The sequence below is a fragment of the Palaemon carinicauda genome, chromosome 3 (genome assembly GCF_036898095.1).
Source record: "Palaemon carinicauda isolate YSFRI2023 chromosome 3, ASM3689809v2, whole genome shotgun sequence".
In the NCBI taxonomy this organism is placed as follows: domain Eukaryota; kingdom Metazoa; phylum Arthropoda; class Malacostraca; order Decapoda; family Palaemonidae; genus Palaemon; species Palaemon carinicauda.
The window spans coordinates 114,902,575-114,927,982 of record NC_090727.1 but is presented as its reverse complement, the minus strand read 5'-3'; the positions used below and the strand labels follow the sequence as shown (position 1 = coordinate 114,927,982).

Here is a 25,408-nt window from a genome sequence, read left to right as displayed (position 1 = left end):
CTCTACGGGGGGGGGGGGGGGGGGGGGGGGGGGGTTTGTCCTGCAACGGCTGCGACCAAGACGTAGAAGGAACGTCTCTCCTTGTGTGGCTAGGAGAGGCTCAAGGAGTGGTGGGGCCATCGGACGCAGGTCTCCTGTGAGCGGGCCTCCTCATGGCTTGAGGTCTGGGGATGCTCACTTCCTTCCTCTTCATCACCTTCTCCATAATCTCCTCTGCCTCCAAGGGGAAAAGCACGTCACCCCACACGGGCAAGCTCCTCAAAGCCCTCGCCTCCCTATCCGGGATCCGCCTGGACAACTTGCTCAAAACCGTGTCCCTTCTTCTAAGTACCCAGTTGGCCGACTGAGCTGGGGACTGGAACGTTAAAAATTTTAATGCCCTACCTCCCGAAATAATCAGTTCCTTCAGGAGCGCTTGGTTAGCTGGGACTGATAGGTCGTAGGAGGCCTGGACGCCCACTAAAGTCGAGGCCCACCAGTCTAACCAGGAGGCGACGTTGACCAGGTCCTCCATCATCGTCGCCTCTTGACTGGGAGAAACAGATCGGGGCTGACGAGGCTCTGTCCTCCGGGGCTCCCTGGCCCAAAACTTCAAGGGAGGCCTCCATCTTACAGGCTCCTGGCTGTTGTAGGACTGATAGGTCGTAGGAGGCCTGGACGCCCACTAGAGTCGAGGCCCACCAGTCTAACCAGGAGGCGACGTTGACCAGGTCCTCCATCATCGTCGCCTCTGACTGGGAGAAACAGATTGGGGCTGACGAGGCTCTGTCCTCCGGGGCTCCCTGGCCCAAAACTTCAAGGGAGGCCTCCATCTTACAGGCTCCTGGCTGTTGTCCTTCTGGTAAATAGAATTTACTTTGGGACCTCAGTCCCTGGAGTAACTTCGAGGTACTCTGTGATTTGGGGGCTTCCGCATTGCCCGCCACAATCTTGTTGACGTGAGTACGACCAAGTCTCACATCTCTGGCCACAGGCAGAGCTAAGGAGGGTTTTTGTTGGACGGGGGCCTCCATTAGCCTATAGAGGCTAGAACGCCAGGCATCCTCGTCGGAGGGAACAGGTTCCTCTATCCTGTGATGCTTCCTTATGAGGCCTAACACTCTCCTATAGGCCGAGTCCTCTGCTGGCGCGGCCTCCGCGTCGTCGTCGGCGTCCTCCGTCTGGCGTTGGGCCACTGCCTCGACAGGCGCCTCCTCATAAAGTTGTGGATGTAGGACAGGCACTGCCGCGGAGGCGAGCGCTTCCGTCCTCCGTCTGTCCTTCATCATGGAGGGTGCGGCTTCCGTTTGTCTAGAGTCAGAGCTGCCTTCGATGACTCGACGAGGCTGCCCGTCCGAAAAGGAGACTCCCTCCGCTGGGCGGATTGAGTCGACGCTTTCGCGGTCTTACGCCTGTCGGAAGGGGGTCTCGGGGACGCGTCCCTCCGAGGGTCAAGCCTGTGTCTGGAGGAGGACCTTCCTGGAGACTTATCTCTGGGAAGCCAACCCGCAGTGCTCGGGATCGAAGTGAAGTCCGCGAGCTTACTGCGGAGGACGAGGACCCATTCTTGACTTGGAGATCTGCTCCTCCTGAATTTCCCCCTCGGGAACCTGGACCGCCTTCTTCCATGCCGCGACCTGGACCTTGACCTCGAATGGGAGCGCCTTCTCCTAGATCTGTCCCGTTTCCGCCGATGTCTCCTCCCGATGAGACTGATGAGCCCCCACTGAAGATTCCGACGAATCCCCGTAACACTTCCGCGGGGCAGGGGCGTGGAGAGTGGGCGGGTTGATGACTTGCTGTGTTCCGGAGGTCGAAGGTTGTAGAAACACATCCGGAACTGACGAAAGAAGAGCTGGGGGAGATCGTGGCCGCTCGGCATTCGGGAACCAGGAACCAAGGCCCTCCTCCATCCTCAAGGGGGATCTACCGGGCGTCTTCGGGGGCAGCCATGTGAGGGGATCCGCCAACGGAGAGTCTTCCATCTCTGGGGCCCTTTCAGCTGCGGAGGTACCTGAAATATAGGCCCATGAAGCGGGCGAAGACACAGGGACATTCTTACCCCACATGGGATCATCCGACGAGACGTGCATAAGGGCATCGTCTCGAGAACCCCCACCAACTTCACCTTCAGGCCCCCCCACTTGCCTGTAAAGAAGCAGCAACCCCACTATCCCGAAGAGAAGACTCCTGGGGAAGAAACGATGATTTCTTCCCCGCAACGGACTTACCTCGTCCCCTACTCTGGGTAGGGGAAGATGGAAGGGAAATCCTATCAGACTTTCCTCCTGGGGACGTCAAAGGCGAAGAGGTGCTAATCTTCCTGGGCGACCTCTTGGCAGACTTCTTTTTCTTAGTACCAAAACGTACCCACTGCACCTCATTCCACGACACGCACTCCGGGCACGTGTCCGTTGGAGAACACACACTACCTCTGCAGGATGAGCAAAGGGAATGCGGATCAACTTCCGGCTTGGATAAGAACGCACCACGCGACTTCCCGGTCCTAGATCCAGGACAACGGCGAGGATGCTCCATTACGTACTAACACAACACCGCAAGACACAGGAATGCAATGGAAAGGATAAAAGGATGTGGAAACACAAGGGAATGCACAAGGATATCAAGCGGAACCGCGAGAACACAAGGGAGAGCACAGCGATACCACGTGGGAGACACGCGGGACACAGAGTCGCACTGAGAGAGGAGAGCGTCAAGATGATATCACAACACGACCAGAGAACTTACTGAGGGTCGAGACCCAAGCTAGCACGCGGCCTGACCCGGGATTGGCCTCAGGGCACGTATCCTTCCGCCTGGAGTAGTCCTCACAGAAAACGGAAGTAGGGTAAACTACACAAAACTCTGGTCGGATGAGAGGAGATTCCAGGTATCTCCTAAGAAAGTAGTTCGAGGTAAGTAGGTTAGGAAAAATACAAATTACTTAGAATTTGTGATTTTAATCTCCTTGCCTCCAAATCATTTTAATAATTCAATCATTTCTAAGGGCCCAGCAGTCATCATGAAATAGCTGTTCTAGGTACATGTCTAACCAGCAACTCCAGAAATTCAAGGCCCTGATGCCCCAACAAACCAGGGCCTCATTCATCAAATCAATCCAGCAGCTCGATCATACCACCAGTTCCAAACTCAGCGCCCAAAAGTATTTCTGTGGTTCTGTGGCACCAGTGAACTAACTGTACCTCCCCCAGCAAACCAGACTTTCCACTCTCACAGGCCAAAGAAACCACCAGCTATAAAAGGCCAACCGTTCCAGCAAAATCACAAATTTTTAAGTAATTTGTATTTTTCCTAACATGCTTACCAGCTGTTCAAGTCTTCCCAGGACCTGGCCCCACCAGCAAAGCAGCCACTGGTAAAATTTCTTCAGCCATGTAACCAAAGCAGCAGCTTCAAAAGGTCCTGGCCACGTCAATGAAGCCGCCGCTTCCAAGGACTCTGCCACGCCAGCAAAGCAGCTACATCAGAGGTCCTGGCTAAGCCAGCAAAGCAGCTTCATCCAAAGTCCCATCCACGCCAGTGAAGCAGCCTCATCCAAGGTCTCGGCCAAGGCAGCGAAGCAGCCTTAACAAAGGTCCCGGCCCGAGGCCCCAGCCAATGAAGCTGCCATTTCGAGGTCTGAGCCACATCAACGAAGCAGCTGCTTTTGATAGGTCCCTGCCTCTACCAGCATAGCAGACATTTCATCCTACCTACCACAAAAAAAAAATCAGTTAAGTTAGGTACAACTGATCCAGCAAACCAGCCACACTTGGAACAACTGCCTCTGTGAACCTGCTGTTTGGTGCTTCAGATGTCCCACCAACGTTGGCAAAGCAGCCTCTTCCAATGTTCTGGCCATGTTAACAAAGCAGCCCCTTCCATCTAGGGCAGCGAACCAGCTGTTTCCAAAGTCCTGTCAAAGTTGGCAAACCAGCCACATCAAAGGTTGTGGCCACATTGGCGAAGAACCCACTTAATTGGTTCCATCCACGTCGGTGAACCACACTCAAGAGATGGGCACTGCCACCTAAAAACCTGCAGCAGCAGTGAAATTATTATTTGCTTATCCAATAATACAAATGCCTTTCAACTTTTAGGGAGGTGGTTGTAGTTGATGGAGGGTAGGCCTTACTTGACCAAGTTGCCAGCGCAACCTTCCCCTTTTTTGCAGTCTCAATCTGAATGTTTTAGTCCTTTGCTTTTTCTTTTAGATTGAAGATCCTCTTGTTCAAGGGATATTAAAGGAAGACTAGGATATGGAGTTTTTTCCAGGTTTCTTTGCAAATCTGCATTCATCCATAATAATGACGATAATATTATTATAAAGTTGGCATTCCTTAGACTTTGCTCAAGCTCCATTAGACGGAGGTTTTGTTCCCACCAAACTTATAGGAGGGGATGCTTCCCTTCTTCCCTCCTGTCTACTAATCCCAGAAAGCCTTCAAGGTGTTTCACCCTACCCCCCATAGAAGGCAAACTTCAAGTTTTTCCTCCTCTCCTGCCTCATCTTTGTTAGTCTTCACGCTGCGACTTAATCGAAGAAGTCCATGAAGACAGATCGACAGACGTAGACTCTGACCAATCTCAGTGTCTGCATGGGAGTGGCATTGTGGTAAAGAGAACCAACTCATCCTTGGGGGAGCATTTTGGTACACCGTCAAGTGCCTGCTCCCAGTGATCTGCCTCCTACAGAACAGACCAGATGCACGGTCAGTCAGGAGTGATGAATATATCTAACAAATAAAGAAACTGTATATAAGATAAATAAATTGAGGTAAAAATGTGATTGTGATTATCTATGAAACCTATGTTTCTTAGAAGTTAAATTTTTTCATATGACCAATGATGTATTGTTAAAATTACTTCCATTCTTCAATGTTTGTTCTGAAATAATTGTTTTTTTTTTTTATATTCATTATTCCAATTGGTTTGTCATTTTATTATTATAGAAAGTTTTATGAGGAATATATATTCCTAAGCGGGTAGTTTACCGTCATGTTGAAAGAGACTAGCAGAAAACTATCCCACACTGAGAAGAATTGGCACACATTGCTCCTACCTGTAATAGGTCTCCTATGGGATCGAGTACTTGCACAGTTGATTGGGAATGAGAGAAGAATCCCGATATCCCCCCCCCCCCACTCTTACAGGGGAGAAGGTTATCCCACACCAAAAGTATTGGCGCACACTTCTCAGTCTAATATTGAATGGAGTGCCCTCATCCAATTTTTTCATTCTCTTGCTTTGCATGAATACAAATTCCTGGCAACTGACGAGTCTATATCTTTTATGGTTTGTACAAACACAAATTCCAAGGTCTAATTGTGAATGGATCCAGTGAGCTAATTACCATAGAAATTCAAGAAATGCAGTATGCTACTTAATATAAGAATAAAATTTAAGTCGACTACACAATTTTGGTGTTCGATTAGTTAATACACGTACCCATTACTTCCTGTACTTATAAAACAATCCTAGTAATCAATACCTGTAATCCATAAATCACATCTTGACAAAACAATAACCGCCTTCTCAGCAAAGCACTTGACTTTTAGGACTGCCAATGAGTTGTATCTGCCAACCATATGAGTTATATAAACTTGAGTACTGTACTTTTTAAAAACGATAACTAAGAAAGTAACAAGTACACGATAAGCACTTGAAATTGCAAATATCAATACTGCACACTCATCGCTGTTTCAGGTTGTTACCATTAAATGGCAAGGAATCTATTGCAGGAAAAAAATAATAATTTAAAATTACCGGTAGGTTATTGAAGACCTACATGAACTAAGAGCAACTTGCTGTATAACTTATTTGGATTACCAAACAACACATCTAAAAAATAATTTATATTTTTTCTAGCTATACAAATGAAATTAACTTAGGCCTATACGAGTTTACTCTAACATTTTGCAACCACAAAAAAAAAAAAAAAAAAGAAAAAAAAAAAAAAAAAAAAGGCATAACTGACAACTGTATATGGTTACCAGGCAACTTTATGGCTGGGTAGTCTGCTCATGCCTCCAAGAGGCTGAGTCATTGCTAATGCAAGACTTGCGAGGTGGATGAAGCGTGGCATTTGTTCATACGCAGATACAAACTTCAGAGTCATTTACATAGGGAGTCTTCCTTAGGTGGGATGAAGTCTCTATCATTGGATGGATCCCTATCTAGCTCCAGATTACTGACAGATCACCACAAAAAGAAGTTTTATATATATATATATATATCATTATCATTACTAGCTAAGCTACAACCCTTTGAAAAGCAGGATGCTATAAACCCAAGGGCTCCAACAGGAAGCTCAGTTAAAAAAAAATAAGGAAATAAATAAATTACAAGAGAAGTAATGAACTTAATAAAATATTTTTAAGAACAGTAACAACATTGAAACAGATCTTTCATATACTGTACTGTATAAAGTATATAAAAAGAAAAAAAAAGTTGTCAGCCTGTTCAACATAAAAACATTTGCTGCAAGTTTGAACTTTTGAATTTCTACCGATTCAACTACCCAATTAGGAAGATCATTCCACAACTTGGTCACAGCGGGAACAAAACTTTCAGAAATACTGTGTAGTATTGCACCTCGTAATGGAGATTGCGTGACTTATAGAATTAACTGCATACCTAGTATTACTAACAGGATGCTACTGTCTGGGGAGATCTCCACGTAAAGGATAGTCAGAATTATGAAAAATCTTATGCATCAAGCATAACGAACTAATTGAACGACGGTGCCAGAAATTATCTATATCACAGGAACAAGGAATTTAATACACCGTAAATTCCTGTCCAATAAATTAAAATGAGAATCAGCAGCTGAAGGCCAGACAGAAGAACATTACTCAAAATAAGGTAGAATGAAAAAATTAAAAAACACTTCAGAATAATGTAGATTGATCACTGAAAATCTTACAAGACTTCTCAATAAGCCAATTTTTGTGCAATTAAAGTGGAAACAGACCTAATGTTTCTCAAAAGTAAATTTTATGTTGAGAATCCCAACTAAAGTTTTAAAGAGTTGTACGGAGTAAAAGAAACATTAATAATGCTGAGATCTGGATGTTGAGGAGCCACTATCCTCGACCTACTTACAATCATACTTTTAGTTTTGTTAGGATTTCACCTCATGCTCCATAATTTGCACCATGCACTAATTTTTAGCTAGATCTCTATTAAGGGATTCAGCAACCCCAGATCTACATTCAGGATATGGAATTGATGCAAAGAGAACAGCATCATCTGCATATGCAACGAGCTTGTTTATTAGGCCACACTACGTCATGTGTATAAAGTATGACAAGTAATAGGCCAAGAACACTACCTGGAGAAAGACGAGATATTACATTCCTATACTATACTTACTATGGTGCCCATCAGACTGGCTCATAGAGAGACAAGATTGTTACCAACGCACTGACCGGACAGGAGTAAATAATTTTTTACAAACCATAAACAAACTTAAGAAATGTTTCCCGAGAAATTTTGTCACAAATACAGAATAAAATCAGGCTTCTTTCAGTGAAGATCCTCTCCGGTGGCCTATTGGAAACACCCAGCCCAGCGATCTGCCAACCTAGGGTTCGAATCCCGCTCAGGCTCAATTTTTTGTAGTACCTGCAACCTCGCTATCCTTGTGAGGTAAGGATGGGGGATTTAGGGAGCCTATAGGTCTACCTGCTGAGTCATCAGCAGCCATTGCCTGGTCCTCCATGATCCTTAGTTGGGTGAAGAGGTGCCTTGGGCATTGTCACTGTCCCTTGGCTCTGCCAATTCATGAGTGGCCTTTAAACCTTTAAGGCGAGGGCTGGATGAAGAAAGAAGTGAAGAAAGGGACGCATTCATACCCCTTAATGCGGAGAATAACCAACAATGTGACAAAACATTGTGTCCTGTAAGAGCTTCTTGATCTAGATCAGCTATACTGCAAAACCCATTGAAAAGGTACCTAGCAATCCATGTGTACAAGACTTTAGGCAGTGGCCTGTGAAGGTAGTCTGTCTTTTCCAGACTCCTGCACAAGGGATCTGAGCCACTGAATGGTTCTTGCAAAATGCTAGGATTGTAGCAAAACCATGAATGTCTAGAGTTCTCCTTTGGTGGCACTTCCCCTGAGGATTCATAAGGTTTGAGGAAAACTAAATGCAAACAAAAAGAGATTGTGTTCTTGGAAATCTTGTTTTGGTGCATTCTGTGCTCACAAACATATGAGATGTTTGATTGGTGAGGAGACATTCTTCTAAGGTATTTCCTGATCACCCTTAAAGAACAGAGTAACAAATTATCCATATCATCAGTCATCTTTTTGAGACGAGATGATAAAAATTCAATTCTGGTTTTGTTAATGGCAGAGTTCTAGAGTCTTCCCAATAAACTCTGGAACAAAGGATAAGATAGGTTTTTTCCACCCCTTGAAATGTGATGTAAGGTAAGACAAGCCATGCAGTTTGCTTACTCTCTTGGCTGATGCCAAAGCCTGGAGAAATACAGCCTTCAGGGTTACATCTCTGCCCAACGCCTTATTTAAAGGCTCACAAGGTGCCATCATACGGGACTGCGGGACCCTTAGATTCCAAGAATGGGGTTAAAGTTTCTGAGGTTGGCAGGACTGTTCACCATTCGTGATCAGAGCCGACAGTTCCCACGAGGAAGAGATATCAATTCCCTTCAATTTATACACTTGGCTCAAGGCTGAGCGATAGCATTTCACTACTGCGACAGAGAAACTTCTCTTTCCGAATTAACAAGAAGTCTGCAATAGGAGGAATAGTGGCCTCGAGTGGAGCAATATTCCCCCCTACAATACCAATCACAGAAAGTTGAACACTGTCTGATAGACCAAGCAGAAGACTAACGAAGATATCCCGAAAGTTGCTTCGCAGTCTGTCTTGAAAAGCCTTTTTTCAGAGGTGTTGAATAACCTCCAATCATGAATAGAAAGGCAGCGAACTAAGTCGTGGTACTTCCTTATGTGTGGCTAACGTAGTAGATTTGTCCAAGTTGTTAGTTCTTTGGAGCTTCAATGAGGAAGATCCAGAAGGTATGGATTCCATTCAACTTGGGGCGATTAGCGTTACTCTTATGTCCGGGTGACTGATGTATTTTGTTCAACACCTGATGCATCAGCCAGAAAGGCATAAAAGTTCATACCATCCTACAGGCGTTGAAATGGGTCCTTCATTGCCGCAGCCCGGTCCGGGACTGGAAACCAATACACCGAGAGTTTGTTGTTCAGATGAGTGGCCAACATGTCCACAGTTCCAGAATTGGGGAACCCCACAAAGTCAAAAGACTGCCACTTGAGGAACCATAGACCATTTTGAACTACTTGTCCCAAGTGGGCTCAGATTGTCTTCTATGACATTCCTCCTCTTGCAAATAAAGCAGGCTTTAAGAGATACAGTGCTGTGTTCATTTGAGCCCAATGGTGTATTCCCACTGTTAGCTGACAAAGCAGATGGGATACAGAACCTCCCTGCTTGACGTCATCAACACCACAGAATGAACTTTCAGGGCCTTAAAAAAAAAAAGGAATGCTAGATATGCAGCCATCATTTCCTAGTAATTGATGTGAAAGGTCTTGTTTTCTTATGACATCCCTAAAATCTGCTCTCTTTGAAAGTGGGCTCCCCATCTTTGGCAAGAGGCATTTGAAAAGAGAAGAAATTCCGGAAGATGAAATTGTAGCAGTGTTCTGGCTATAAAGTACTGTCCTCAACAACCACAACAGATCTGCTCTCACTTCTTGGGGCACCTCCACTAGGGCAGCAAGAGGGTCTGATGTGTGGGGCTACCATTTCTTTAGAGCCCACTGCAGTGAGCAAAGGTGCATCCTTCTGAAGAGAACCAGTTTCTCTAGGGAGGTTAGGTATCCCAGGAGTCTGTCAAGAATGAGCTGGGAGAGATTCCCTTTCGAGAAAGGGTTCTGCCACTTGATTACCCCTCTGCACTCTGTCTGACAATGAAAATCCTCTGGCTTGGGCCAGTCTATTTCCATTCCTAGGTATCTAAATGAGGTTAAGTTGGATTCCTAATTCCCTGCAAAAATGAAGATCTTTGTGACATACGAGCCAAGATCGTGACTCCGCAAAAAAAGAAGCCAGTCAACCAGATACCTCAAAAACTTGATGCCCATGGCATGGGCCCAAGCAGAGATCTGGCCAAATATCCTGGTGAAGACCTGAAGTGCTGTAAACAGGCCAATGCAAAGCACCTTGAAGTGGTAGATCCTGTCTCTGATAAGATCTGTCTCTAGATCTGGGATGGATAGAAACCTGAAAGTACGAAATCTTTAGGGTCTATGAGCAACAAGAAGTAATTTTTTTATTTCTGACAGCCTTTAAAAGTGGCTGGGGTCTCCATCATGAACCTCATTCGGAACACAAACAGATTCAAGTGGGAGGGCCTATAACAGATCTCCAGGCTCCCAACAGCTTCTCTACCAAGAAGAGGCTGGTGAAGAAGCCTGGGGAGCATTCTGAGACCTCCTTTATGGCCCCTTTGGCCAGCATCTTGAACACTTCCACTTCCAGAAGAAGATCTCTGAGATCCCCTAAAATAATATGGTGGGAGTGTCAGAATCTGAGCTAGTGGGGATGGACAGTATGAATGAGAGTCGATACCCTGACTTCTACTGTCCAAGGGTCAGCCCATAGAACTGCCACCTGTCCCAATGGCTCTGCAGGCATGCCCAACTGGTAGTAAGTCGGGGGATTTGCCGTCCCTAGTTGGAGCAAAAACAACCTCGACTCTTGGTCTGGAGAAGTACCCTCTAAGGAGAGTTGGTGATCCTGCTTCTTAGGCTGCTGATTATCTGCAGGTGGCAGGAGCCTAGGCTGCCGATTCCGCTTAAAAGGAGCATGTCTCGTTGGTTGTTGAGGGGTGTGCTTCCTAGGGGCCGCGGCTCTCTTTCTGCCTTCTCAATTGCATCAGCGACTTCTGAAGGAGGGAACATAGTAAAGTCAACCATATTTAAATTACACAAGTACACTGTGTCTCTGGAAGATAATTGTTTTTTATTATTATTATTACTAGTTAAGCTACAACCCTAGTTGGAAAAGCAGGATGCTATATACCCAAGGGCTCCAACAGGGGAAAAATAGCCCAGTGAGATAAGGGAATAAACAAACAAGAGGAGTAATGAACAATTAAAATAAAATATTTTAAGAACAATAACAGTAAAACAGATCTTTCATATATAAACTATAAAAAGACTTGACAGTACACTAGACTGTTCAACGTAAAGATAATTTCAAAACTTTGTCATAGCTGGAATAAAACTTCTAGAATACTGTGTAATACTGAGTCTCATGATGGAAAAGGCATGACTATTAGAATTAACTGCATGCCTAGTATTATGAACAGTATGGTACTGTCCGGGAAGACCTGCATGCAAAGGATGGTCAGAATTACGAAAAATCTTGTGCAACAAGCATAAGGAACTAATTGAACAATGGTGTGAGAGATTAATATCTACTGTAGATCAGGAATAAGAAATTTAATAGACCCTAAGTCCCTGTCCAACAAATGAAGATGAGATTCAGCAGCTGAAGGAACAGACAGAACATTATTCAATACAAGGTAGAATGAAAGAATTGAAAAATTCAGAACAGATTGATTAACGAAAATCTTATTTTTTCAATGTGGCAATTTTTTGTGCAATTGAAGAAGACTTAATGTCCTTTTCAAAAGTAAATTTGCTGTTGAGAATCACAACAAAAATTTTAAGTCATGTAGAGTTTAAGAAACATTATCAATGCCAAGATCTGGATGTTGGAGACTGTCCTCGGCCTACTTACAATCATATTTTGAGTTTTATTATTGTTATTATTACTTGCTAAGCTACAACCCTAGTTGAAAAAGAAGGATGCTATAAGCCTGTGGGCTCCAACAGGGAAAATACCCCAGTGAGGAAAGGAAACAGGAAAAATAAAATATTTTAAGAACAGTAACAACATTTAAATAAATATTTCCTTTATAAACTATAAAAACTAACAAAACGTGAAAGAGAAATAAGATAGAATAGTGTGCCCAAGTGTACCCTTGAGCAAGAGAACTGTAACCTAAAACAGTAGAAGACCATGGTACATAGGCTCTGGCACTGTCCAAGACTAGAGAACAATGGTTTGATTTTGGAGTGTCCTTCTCTAGAAGAGCTGCTTACCATAGCTAGAGTCTCTTCTACCCTTACCAAGAGGGAAGTGACCACTGAACAATTAAAGTACAGTAGTTAATCCCTTGAGAGAAGAAGAATTGTTTTGTAATCTCGGTGTTGTCAGGTGTATAAGGACGGGAGAATACATAAAGAATATGTATGTGTAGGCAAAGGAAAAATAAACCGTAACCAGAGAGAAAGATCCAATAGAGTACTGTCTGGCAGTCAAAAGGACCCCATAGCTCTCTAGCAGTAGTATCTCAACGGGTAGCTAGTGTCCTGGCCAACCTACAGGATTCAACTTCTTGCCCCATAAGTCTTTAGAAAATATAAAGGAGAAATACCATTTGGGTCTACACCTCTATAAGCATCAAGGTCCATCAAGAGGGCATTAATTTCATGAGATCGAAAAACTAAACTAGTTACTTTAGCTACAGGAATGAGGAAGACAAAAGTTTCTCATTAATCTGCTTACTGTCAAACACATCAGCCAAATAGGGTTGCCTTTTTCTTTGGACAGTGAGAGACAGAGGCATCTAGTTTAGGTAAAGTAGGAACCGAGTTCAGATTTAAGGGTAGTCCACCACCTATGTTTCTGGGGTGTACCAGAAAGGGGTTTTTTTTATGGTTAAACTGTATTCCTTTTCTGTAGATGCATAAACTCACCGAGCAAAAGCTCCAAGTAAAATCTGACCTGCAACCCTTCAAAAGATGATAGGCCAACACAGCATTTCTTTGTTTAAGGATGCAATCTCCCCAAAGGGAGATGTCTGATGAGCAGGGGAGCATAAACTCCAAGGTCGTAGCCCCAGACCTTAATAATTCCCTGAACTTTGATAAAATTGGAATTTCTGTTCTTGGTTACAGCAAAGCATGACATTGCCCCTGACCAGTAATCTACCTTGGAGCAGGACTGGATAGCTGCCATGGCATCAACCTCCATGTGATCGCAAGGTTACGCTACTGTCTTGCGATTATGCACACATACATACAAGGCGTATTGTTTATATAATTTCTCAACTTTTTCAAAATAGTTTCATAAGGAATATTACATTAACACCAATACTCTGTGTTATATTTCTTTAGACAGTACGACATTTTGATATTGGGAATACTAATATTACTCGGTAAACTATCGAAAGGAAATCACTCGCCTTCTGCCAGAAATATGACGTCACCACATACAGTACAGGTACTTCTTTTCTTAAATTTACGGTAATTAGTAAAAGAGACAAAGAGATGGAGCTGGGGGGAGAGTGACTGCTCCCCGCACTCTAGTTTTGTGGTGTTTGAATGTGCGTGGATGTAGTACGATAGAGAGTAAAAGATGTGAAATTGGAAGTATGGTTAGGAATAGAAGGATGGCTGCATTGGCCTTGTGTGAGACGAAGATAAAAGGAAAGGGTGAAGTGATGTTTGGTGAAATGTCTGGTAGAGTGTCTGGGATTGAAAGGGGAAGAGCGAGAGAGGGTGTGGCTTTATTGCTGAGTGAATGGATGACAGGTAAAGTAGTGGAATGGAAGGAGATATCATCTAGGTTAATGTGGGTAAGGGTTATGTTGGGTAGGGAATGTTGGGCGTTTGTCAGTGCGTATGGGCCAGGTAGTGAGAAAAGTGAAGAAGAGCGGAATGGTTTCTGGAATGAATTAACTAGGTGTAGAAGGACTAGGTAGAAGGAATTATGTAGTTGTCATGGGTGACTTAAATGCTAGAGTGGGCGCTGGAGAGGTAGAAGGTGTCATTGGGAAGTATGGCGTACCAGGTGAAAATGAGAGTGGTGAGAGACTGGTAGGTATGTGTGTTGAGCAAGAGATAGTGATAAGTAATAGCTTTTTCAAAAAGAAAGATAAAAATAAGTATACATGGGTAAGAGTGGCAAATGAAACAGTAGTAGAAAGGGCATTAATGGATTATGTGTTGATAACTAAAAGAATGTTTGGAAGATTGAAAGACGTGCACGTATTTAGGGGTATGGCTAACGGTATGTCTGATCATTTTTTGGTGGAAGGAAAATTAGTTGTTGCAAAAGAGTGGGGGAATAGAGTAGGTGGATGTAAAAGGGAGCTAGTGAGGGTTGAAGAGCTAATATAACCGGGGGTAAAAAGTAAATATCAGGAAAGGTTGAAAATGACATATGACAAAATGAAAGTAAGAGAAACTGGCAATTTAAAGGAGGCGTGGAAGTTAGTAAAAGAAAATTTTGTTGGGATTGCAAGTGATGTGTGTGGCAAGAAGGTTGTTGGAGGCAGCATGAGGAAGGGCAGTGAATGGTGGAATGAAGGAGTGAAGGTAAAAGTGGAAGAGAAAAAGAGGGCTTTTGAAGAATGGCTGCAGAGTAATAGTATAGAGAAGTATGAAAAATATAAAGCGAAAAATGTGGAAGTAAAGCGCAAGGTATGTGAGGCAAAGAGGGCAGCTGACCTGAGGTGGGGTCAGGGATTGGGTCATTCATATGAAGAGAATAAGAAGTTTTGGAAAGAAGTGAAGAGAGCAAGGAGGGCTGGCTCAAGAATTGAAGAGACAGTGAAAGATGAAAATGGAAGGATGTTAAAAGGAGAGGAGGCAAGGAAAAGATGGGCAGAATATTTTGAAAGTTTACTGAATGTTGAGGATAATAGGGAGGCAGATATAATTGCTGTTGCAGTTGTTGAGGTGGCCAGTGATGGGAGATGAGAATGAGAGAGAGATTACAATAGATGAAGTGAGGAGAGCACCAGATGAAACGAGAGTAGGAAAAGCTAGTGAGGAGAGCACCAGATGAAACGAGAGTAGGAAAAGCGTCTGGTATGGATGGTGTGAGAACTGAGATGTTGAAGGAAGGGGGTGTGGATGTACTTGAATGGTTGGTGAGATTGCTTGATATGTGTTTTGTGTTGTCGATGGTACCAGTAGATTGGGTTTGTGCATGTATTGTACCACTATATAAGGGTAGGGGAGATGTGCACGAGTGTTGTAATTCAAGAAGTATTAGTTTGTTAAGCGTAGTTGGAAAAGTGTATGGTAGAGTAATGATTAATAGGATCAAGGATAAAACAGAGAATGCAATCTTAGAAGTACAGGGGGGTTTTAGAAGAGGTAGGGGTTGTATGAATCAGATTTTTACAGTAAGGCAGATATGCGAGAAATATTTAGCAAAAGGTAAGGAGGTGTATGTTGCGTTTATGGCTCTGGAGAAAGCGTATGATAGAGTTGATAGGGAAGCAATGTGGAATGTGATGAGGTTATATGGAGTTGGTGGAAGGTTGTTGCAAGCAGTGAAAAGTTTCTACAAAGGTAGTAAAGCATGTGTTAGGATAGGAAATGAAGTGAGTGATTGGTTTCCAGTGAGAGTGGGGGTGAGACAGGGATGTGTGATGTCGCCGTGGTTGTTCAACTTGTATGTTGATGGAGTGGTGAGAGAGGTGAATGCTCGAGTGCTTGGACGAGGATTAAAACTGGTAGACAAGAATGACCATGAATGGGAGGTAAATCAGTTGTTTTTTGCGGATGATACTGTACTGGTTGCAGTCACAGAAGAGAAGCTTGGCCGATTAGTGACAGAATTAGGAAGTGTGTGTGAGAGAAGGAAGTTGAGAGTTAATGTGGGAAAGAGTAAGGTTATGCGATGTACGAGAAGGGAAGGTGGTGCAAGGATGAATGTCATGTTGAATGGAGAGTTACTTGAGGTGGATCAGTTTAAGTACTTGGGGTCTGTTGTTGCAGCAAATGGTGGAGTGGAAGCAGATGTACATCAAGAGAGTGAATGAAGGTTGCAAAGTGTTGGGGGCAGTTAAGGGAGTAGTAAAAAATAGAGGGTTGGGCATGAATGTAAAGAGTTCTATATGAGAAAGTGATTGTACCAACTGTGATGTATGGATCGGAGTTGTGGGGAATGAAAGTGATGGAGAGACAGAAATTGAATGTGTTTGAGATGAAGTGTCTAAGGAGTATGGCTGGTGTATCTCGAGTAGATAGGGTTAGGAACGAAGTGGTGAGAGTGAGAACGGGTGTAAGAAATGAGTTAGCAGCTAGAGTGGATATGAATGTGTTGAGGTGGTTTGGCCATGTTGAGAGAATGGAAAATGGCTGTCTGCTAAAGGTGATGAATGCAAGAGTTGATGGGAAGTACAAGAGGAAGGCCAAGGTTTGGGTGGATGGATGGAGTGAAGGAAGCTCTGGGTGATAGGAGGATAGATGTGAGAGAGGCAAGAGAGCGTGCTAGAAATAGGAATGAATGGCGAGCGATTGTGACGCAGTTCCGGTAGGCCCTGCTGCTTCCTCCGATGCCTTAGATGACCGCGGAGGTAGCAGCAGTAGGGGATTCAGCATTATGAAGCTTCATCTGTGGTGGATAATGTGGGAGGGTAGGCTGTGGCACCCTAGCAGTACCAGCTGAACTAGGTTGAGTCCCTTGTTAGGCTGGGAGGAATGTAGAGAGTAGAGGTCCCCTTTTTTGTTTTGTTTCATTTGTTGATGTCGGCTACCCCCCAAAATTGAGGGAAGTGCCTTGGTATATGTATGTAGTAATTTAGGTTACTCATAACAACTGAAACAGATCACTGAAATACTTTGTATCGTTACTCGATATTTTGATGATGGGAATAAGAAGACTATTCGGTAAAGAATCAATATGAAATCGCTGGATTTGCCACTATCCTTGCACCTGAAATATGACGTCAATAGACGTGCAATGTGAAATGAACTAAAAGAATGACTTGCGAAATACGTAAACCCATTCTCTTTTTCTTACAAGAAAAAATACTAACCTACCCAGGAAAGAATTTCATTTTTATAATGTAAGAACAATATATTTCTTTAAAGAAAATACTTGTCCTATTAGTGTACTTTTATTAGATAAATATAATCCTAGTTGTAGGGCCAAATTGATGCTACGTAGTACACTTTAAAAACTAATACAGACCCATGAAATACTATGGATCGTTACTCAATATTTGGATTATCATAATACTAACATTAATCGATAGCCTATTGAAAGAAAATCGCTTGATTTGCCCGCTCACTTTCCGAGGCTTTGCCAGAAATACTGTATGACGTCACCAGACATAGGTTGAAGTCAACGACTACCTGTACTATGATAACTTTGGCCTTCCGAAACAGATGTTTGGAAGGGGATGACAAGTTTATACTTTGATGAATTGGCCATACCTGCAAAGTATCTGTCGTGGATGCCACCAAGGATGTTCTTGGGCGAACCTAGAACATTCTTCTTTGGAAAAGAGCATCGCCATGGGCCCCTAGGCATACAAGGCAAGTCGGATTCATATGAACAAGTAGGGAAGAAGTAAGAACCTTCCAAAAGGGGGCTGCCTCTCAGTATGTGGGGATAGGACAGGCTCATTCTACAGATAAGGTCTTCTTGAATGAGAATGGGGTGAAACTTTTAGCACTTTGACTAGAGTCCTTCAAAGTAAAAAGACACTTTGATGCTGAAAACCTAAAGAAAAAATGGGTCACCATTGAGCACACTCACAGTAGGTGATAGAGATCTGTTCAGATCTTCATAATCAGGAACTAGTGATATGGGGACTGAATCCTGCGCAGCACATACTAGGGCCAAAACTAAGGGATCAATCTCGGGTAACAACTCGACATCACTATCACCTAAAGACTACAAAATATTAACACAAAAGCATGAAAATTATGGCCGTCATTCTCAATTACCAGAGTCAGAGGGCTCCACTAAAAGAGGATCAGGGAGGGAGATATTGTGTCACAGGAAGGGGCTTGCACATCTTGTTCTCCAGGGAAGAAGACAAGGGGATCTATCGTCTCGGACCGCTTCTTGCGGTGTGCACGATACTTCTCCCACTGGGAGGGTGGCCCATCCTTGCAATGCTCACAAGGGGATTCATAGAAAAATTAATTATCACGGCAGTTCAGGCAAAGGGAATGCAGACCAACCTCGACCCAGCTCACGAACGTACCCCATGGGCGACCTTCAAGGCTGTGGCAAGTCCGCATAGCACTAGTAGATCCACTCATAATTCACATAACACTGTAAAAAGTAAAGGCATTGAAAGGGTAATACAGCGTGGAGTCTATGATCGTGGCAATGGAGGGAGATCCATCTCTGACGACCAGGAGAAATACTGTAGAGCGACCTCTGCCTCGCAGTAGCTTGGAGGCATTCTCCAGCCTTGGAGTTCGCTAATAACCTATTATTGTAGTATATAATTATCAGTTAGGCACCTTTTCTTTTTTAAATCAACTTAGGAGTAAACCAATGTAATAAATCAAAAGTTTGTATTTGCATAGGAACAAAAGATAATTAAATATCGCTATCTTTTAAAAACCTGTAATATTACAGAAGGTAACTATAATGAAAGCATTATTTGTACAAAAAGTTATTACACTATGTATAAAAATGTTTTATAAAAATACAGTTGAGGAAAATAGAAAAATAACTTTGTTCATAGCAAATTAAAGTTATAATTCTGAATCTGAAATTTTGACTGGTCATTGATAATCAATTGTGGTTATAAATATTTTCAAGGGGATTATTTAACTGTTCCATAACATAAGCATCAGTATAATGTTTTCATCAACTTCTTTTATAAGGTCACTGGGGCAATATTTCTAGTCACAGGGTTTGCAAGAAAAATCTGTACATTACAGTATTTAAAAAAAACGAAAGAATTTTGAGAACCGAGTGGGCAGATGAAGAATAAAACTAAATTCTCAAGCAAAACCTTCAGTACCATCTACATTTCTTGAAAAAAGAAATATAGTATAGTAGGCCTATGGAATAAAAACTTATACAATATGGAAATCTATTAAATTTGTTTAAAACATGTCTACTTTGGAGGTGGCTTGAATTTGTCTAAAGTCACTCAGATTGCAAATTAGTCTTACTTGTTCATCAGTGGCTCTTGCTGAAACCTTCACAGCTGCAGCTTCCTCAACGCCCATCAGGGACAATCGTCGAGTAGTTTCAGTCAGGTGAGGATCATCCTGGAAATCAGATCAAGTTACGTGTATGAATTGATTTTCCACAGTATATATTTGTCAGTTATACCTCAAAATACAGTAATCTTAAATAATCCTGTTTATCTCTGGTTGTTTTATTTTCCTTAAAGTAAGGTAAACCTTATGATGGGCCAATTACCTGTTCACAAAACTCTGGTTAGACATTCTAATTCTGCGTCGAGTTCTTTGGTTCTGGGGTTTACAGTCTACCTTTGGAACTTGACTTGATGGAAACACCTCCACCTAAATCATTTTCGCTAATGACATTTCAAGACTAACGGTTGGATGAACTACAGTGCTTGTGAGATTATTCCTCTTCAGCTTATTCCAATTACATTATGGGGTCACCATTTCGTATGAGCCTTTCCCATCTATTTCTATCTTACGCCTGTGCTTCATTAATTCCCTTTTCTCTCGGATCTGCACCTAGTCTCTCATCTCCTTCTTCAGTTTATTCCAATTTCTTCATGGGATCGCAATTTCGAATGGGCCTTTTCTATCTATTTCTATCTTGCGCCTGTGCTTTATTAATTCCCTTTTCATTCGAATCTGCCCCTACAGTCTCTCATCTCCTTCTTCTACTCTGAACTTTCATTTCCATGGTACGCCTTCCTACAGGATCATCCTCTCTCCTCAGTAGGTATCCATACCATCTCCATTGTCCTTCATGCATTTTCGTTGATATTTCCATAACCTTTGTCGATCCTCTTATATAGTCATTCCTAACTCAATCCTCTCGTCCCTCCTGACACCCACCTAAGCATTCTCAGTTTTGGTACATCCATTTATTTCTCATCAGCTTTCTTTAGGCTTGCTGCCTCTGTACCATACAGGTGTTCTTACAACTGTTTTGTGGAATTTTCCTTTAAGTCTTACTGGTACTCTCACGTCACAAAGGACTCCTGCGGCAGCTCTCCATTTGTTACAGACTGCCAGAATGTGTTTTACTACTTCTTCTATACTTCCAGTTCCACCAGCACTCATTATGGATTCCAGATACTTAAACTTGTCTACAAACTCTATATTTCTCCGCCATCCAACCTTATACTTTCTATAAACACTCTCACAGGTGGAAAAACGTATTCTGTCTTGGACCTGCTTATTCTCATTCCTCTGTCCTCTAAGTGTTACTCTCCACCTTTCTAGCTTAATTTCCAGGTCTTGACTTCTCTCAGCACACAAGACATTATCTGCATAAAATATGCTCCACGGCACTACCTCTCAAACTTCCTCATTCATAAAATCTATTACTATGTTGAAAATGAATGGAATAAGTGCTGATCCCTGGCACAATCCTACTCTCACCTCAAATCCTTCTGTCACGCCAACAGTGCTCTTCACTCTGGTATACACCTCTCAATACATCACTTGAATCAGCCACAAATACTTCTCTGGGAAGTATATTTACAAGATTATAGTAAAGGCAAAAATATTAGGAGCATTTGAGGCTAGAGAAATTGCCAAATGCTTTGAAAATAACCAAAAATATAGGAAATCACATAGTTCTGAATGACTGATAAAAGTAGATGGAACAGTGATGTCTACCTTAAAGGGGCATTACTAAAAATCACTTAATAAGTGCATCTCTCCTTTCAAGCACTTCAACTTTCCTTTTAAGCCACTTTAATAACCAATCAAGATCACCTAAATGGTCACTACACTCTTTCAACCAGGATAGACTCAACTCCGGTGGAAGCCGTGACACGATCATAGGCGTCAGGAGAGCTTCACACTGCTTGCCTGTTACTCCAAGGGCATCTAAGATTCTTGTACGTTTAATGACTTCATTATGAAATCTCAAAAGCTGGTCAGTATAGTTCTCACCATGGCTGACGGATATTTCCAGAGAAAGAAGAGCATGGATGTGTGCATGAATAATGTCCTCATCAGACTTGCCAAACCTTTCCTTGAGTATATCAACTACTGTCACATAGCTGGCACTGGTGCATGGTATGCCTTGTACCACATCCTTGGCAGTCCCGTCTAACAGTGACAGCAAACATGTTAACTTGTAAATGTCTGGCAACTTCGTGTCACCAACATGCTCGGAAAACTGGTCCCAGAAACTCTTCCACTGGGTTTTTTTGCCACCAAATCTTGATAACTCTAGTTTAGGCCAATTTCCATGGATAGATGCAGCACTATTTGCAGAACCTTCTGTGTACCTGTTCCTTGCTGCCGAAATATCCTTTAGTTTATCTGCACATCGCAACCTAGTTTGTCTAGCCCTATATCGTACAGCATCAGCTCGTTTTAAGTAATCTTCTAACTCCTCCAAGTCAAGCTCCATTTCTAACTTATCCTGCACAGCTTCTAGTTTATTCAGTCTTTTGTCTATTTCTTCTAAGGCTTCTACTAACTCACTTGAGGTAGGAGGTGGGTCTCGGACTAATAGGATATCTATCCTTTTGCCAACTGTAATCACCCAGCCCTCCGCCGCTGCATTTGCCCTTCGTAATTGCTCCATTATATCCTTTTCACTGGATGCTGCTTCTAAAAAAAGGCCTTGATAGTTCTTACCGGATACTAATATCCCTACTCCTGTGCCTTGGCCCCAAATGTCTTTTATGGGTCCATTAATAAGATTCACTGATTTGCCAAACAACTTTCACGTTTGAACCATTCAAAATTTCCGTGTAAACAAGACATTTTTTTGTCTAAACAAATACAGACTTTACAAAAATAACAAAATGCTTCAAGATTTAAGAAAATAGCCTTATTTGATCAATAATTAATTAATAATAATGTTCTTATTTCTATTATTAAGTATATATATAAATAATGAAATACTATTTTGAAATAATGGGAAATTTCTCGTGAAATAATTTTAGAACCATATAAGCTTGACTCCTAAAGAAAACGGCTATCAGCGATTATTTAAGGCACACTGAAATAAATTACGAATTTTGTATAACGTGCCTTTATTATTATTATTATTATTATTATTATTATTATTATTATTATTATTATTATTGCTAATTGCTAAGTTACAACCCTAGTTGGAAAAGCACAATGCTATAAGCCTAGTGGCTCCAACAAGGAAAATAGCCCAGTGAGGAAAGGAAACAAGGAAAAATAAAATACTTAAAAGACCAGTAACACTAAAAAATGTCTCCTATATAAACTATGAAAACTTTAACAAAACAAGAGGAAGAGAAATAGAATTGAATAGTGTGCCCGAGTGTACCCTCAAGCAAGATAATTCTAACCCAATACAGTGGAAGACCATGATACAGAGGCTATGGCACTACCCTAGACTAGAGAACAATGGTTTGATTCTGGAGTGTCCTTCTCCAAGAAGAACTGCTTACCATAGCTAGAGAGACTCTTCTACCCTTACCAAGAGGAAAATGGCCACTGAATAATTACAGTGCAGTAACCCCTTAGGTGAAGAAGAATTGTTTGGCAAACTCAGTGTTGTCAGGTGTGTGAGGACAGAAGAGAATATGTAGGAATATGCTAGACTATTCGGTGTGTGTGTGTGTAGGCAAAGGGAAAATGGACCGTAACCAGAGAGAAGGATCCAATGTAGTATTGGTCTGGCCAGTTAAAGGACCCCATAACTCTCTAGCGGTAGTATCTCAACGGGTGGCTGGTGCCCTGGCCAACCTACTACCTACAAGCTATAGAGGGGTCGATTTAGTTGGGGGGGGGGAAACTTTATGATAAATGATATTGTTTTGATCAATTATTATTAAAAATCAAGGAAGTTTACAAAAACAGAATGAGCCACTTAGCCAACATTGAACCAATGAATGAATAATAAATGCTAGTAGGAAACCATTAAAAGGGAAGTAGGCCTACCTCGTAAAATAAAAGTTGAAGATTGATAAATTTCGAGACAATACTCTAGATGCTGTGCTGAGTTAAGCTATTCATATTAATTATTGAACTTCCCATTAATGTAAAACTACTGTATCATCTATAAGGATGTGTAATATTTTTTTCCTTACTATACGAGGGAGATAATTCATTATTATTATTTATTATTCTTATTTTCTAAGCTACAACCCTAATTGGAAAAGCAGGATGCTATAAGCCATGGGATTCCAACAGGGAAAATATCCCAGTAAGGAAAGGAAAGAAGGAAAAAGAAAATATTTCAAGAACAGCAACAACACAAAATAAATACTTCCTATATAAACTATAAAAACTTCAACAAAACAAGAGGAAGCGAAATTAAATAGAATAGTGTGCTCGAGTGTACCTCGGCATATTTTAATCAATCAAAGTATGATAAGGTACACGTGTTTCATACATACATACACATACCAAGGCACTTCCCCCAATTTTGGGGGGTAGCCGACATCAACAAAGAAACAAAAACAAAAAGGGGACCTCTACTCTCTACGTTCCTCCCAGCCTAACAAGGGACTCAACCGAGTTCAGCTGGTACTGCTAGGGTGTCACAGCCCACCCTCCCACAGGTGTTTCATAAAAGATTAAATACATGTATAGTACATTCTCACCTGTGCAGCAGGTTCGGAAGTAGACAAAGGTGGAGATTTGGGACTTGTGCTTGGTAGTGGTCCTACTTTTTTTGGCTTGTCAGCTAATGGCAGGTGAAGTGGGGGCTTCGGGGAATGATGTTGGTGGTGGTGGTGCGCTGGGCTTTTGCAATGGCCTTGACTTGAGGTCTCATCGTCGCTACTGCCTTCTGTGTACAGCTCTTCTCCACTTATCCAGCTCTCTTCTTCTTCCTGTTGAAATTGATATGGATGAGGTGAAAGTTGGCTTATGAATATGAACATCAGATTCTTCTGGTAAATATTTTGTTCTTATTACTTCATAATAAAATCAACATGTAGCTCCAAGTAAGACTTATACGCCAGCGCAGTATGCGCTAATATATACTAAATACAGTTTATCAATTAAAAATATGGGTTACAAAATTTCAATTTAAAAATGGTAAACTAATTTGAACAGTTAAGATTATTTTTTTCTATTTTCAACCATTTTATCAAAATGTCAAATCTTTTTTTTTCACAATAAAATCATCATACACCCATACATAAGTCTTGCACTACAATACAGTAGTGCATAAAATATATGACGTAGTAGAGTACATCAATACAAAATACGTGTTACAAATTTTCAATCTAAAATATTAGAATCTAACCAACTCAAATGCACAGTACTTTAATTACCACAATATTATCAAACAATGTAAAACTTTATCTAATCTTTTGAATTACAGAATATTCTGAAAAACCGATTTGGGATCTGGGATGGACTGACCTCGACTTAGCTTTTTGAGAACACAAAAGAGGGTACAGATTTAGGAAAAGTCTGTTGATGGTTATTCTTAAATGTTTACAAGTGTTTGAATGGGACAACATTTTGATTCAAAGCCTTTAGCGCATTAGGTTATTACCCATGACTATGCAATATGAATGGATACATGTTTAATTTGTAATTAAAGAAAAACTTCAGCGTAACGGATGACCTTAAACATCTGTAGTTACGAGAGGATTAATTTTAAGAAATTGAAGTCCAGTGGTGAAAGTCTAATCAATAGACTGAATAGGATTTGCAAAATATTTCTGGATGATAAGAAATCATCCAAAGGAACGGAGGAAAATAATTACCTTGCATAAGTTACAAAGTTATTAAAGAGACTGAGTATCATTGTGAGAGATCACGCTTTACACAAAGAGACACGAAAGAAGGCTTATAGATTAAGTGTTCTGAAAGGGTTATATAAGAGAAAGTAAATAAAGAACTGCAGACTGACATATAGAAAGCTTATGGGTTACTATTAGAGATGTAAGGTAGTGACTGTTGAGCATGTGTGGTGACAAAGATAAGTTGTTTTGAGAGAGAGAGAGAGAGAGAGAGAGAGAGAGAGAGAGAGAGAGAGAGAGAGAGAGAGAGAGTAAAAACTTATGATTGAATAAGTGCATTTCAGAATACAGTACATACACACCAAAGTGAGAGATTCGGTACAAGTTGGTCACAAAAAAAAAAAAAAAAAAAAAAAGAAGAAGAAGAAGAAGAAGAAGAGTATGTTTTGCCTAAGGCTGTTTGACATATTTATGGAAAGTTTAAAGTAAGCAGTCTGAGGAACATAAATATTAGTGAAAAGTTGTAGAAGAAAATGAAGAGAAGATTGACCAATTTGTTGGCAATGGAGACATTACTGATAGTGATGAAGAAGAGAAACAGCAGAAATTAATGACGATGTGTGAAGGGGTTGTGAATAGAAATTTTACCAAAAGGAAGGTTATGAGGTAAATATCAATTAGGAAGATAGAACAATAATTATTCATGTAGATGATAGATGAATGAAAGAAGTTAATT

The 25,408-nt window shown here is 41.7% G+C and overlaps 1 protein-coding gene across 1 annotated transcript in view; it reads right to left on the bottom strand.

The window, feature by feature from the left end:
• Nucleotides 1-23,859, bottom strand: part of LOC137633585 (uncharacterized) — a 33,251-nt gene extending 9,392 nt beyond the window's left edge. Inside the window, exons 1-2 of the mRNA XM_068365856.1 lie at nt 23,578-23,859; nt 18,995-19,093 (exon numbers count right to left, since the gene is read on the bottom strand). Of these exons, the coding sequence (XP_068221957.1) occupies nt 18,995-19,093; nt 23,578-23,859 (381 nt within the window). The remainder of the gene's footprint in view (nt 1-18,994; nt 19,094-23,577) is intronic.
• Between the last annotated feature and the right edge of the window lie 1,549 nt (nt 23,860-25,408).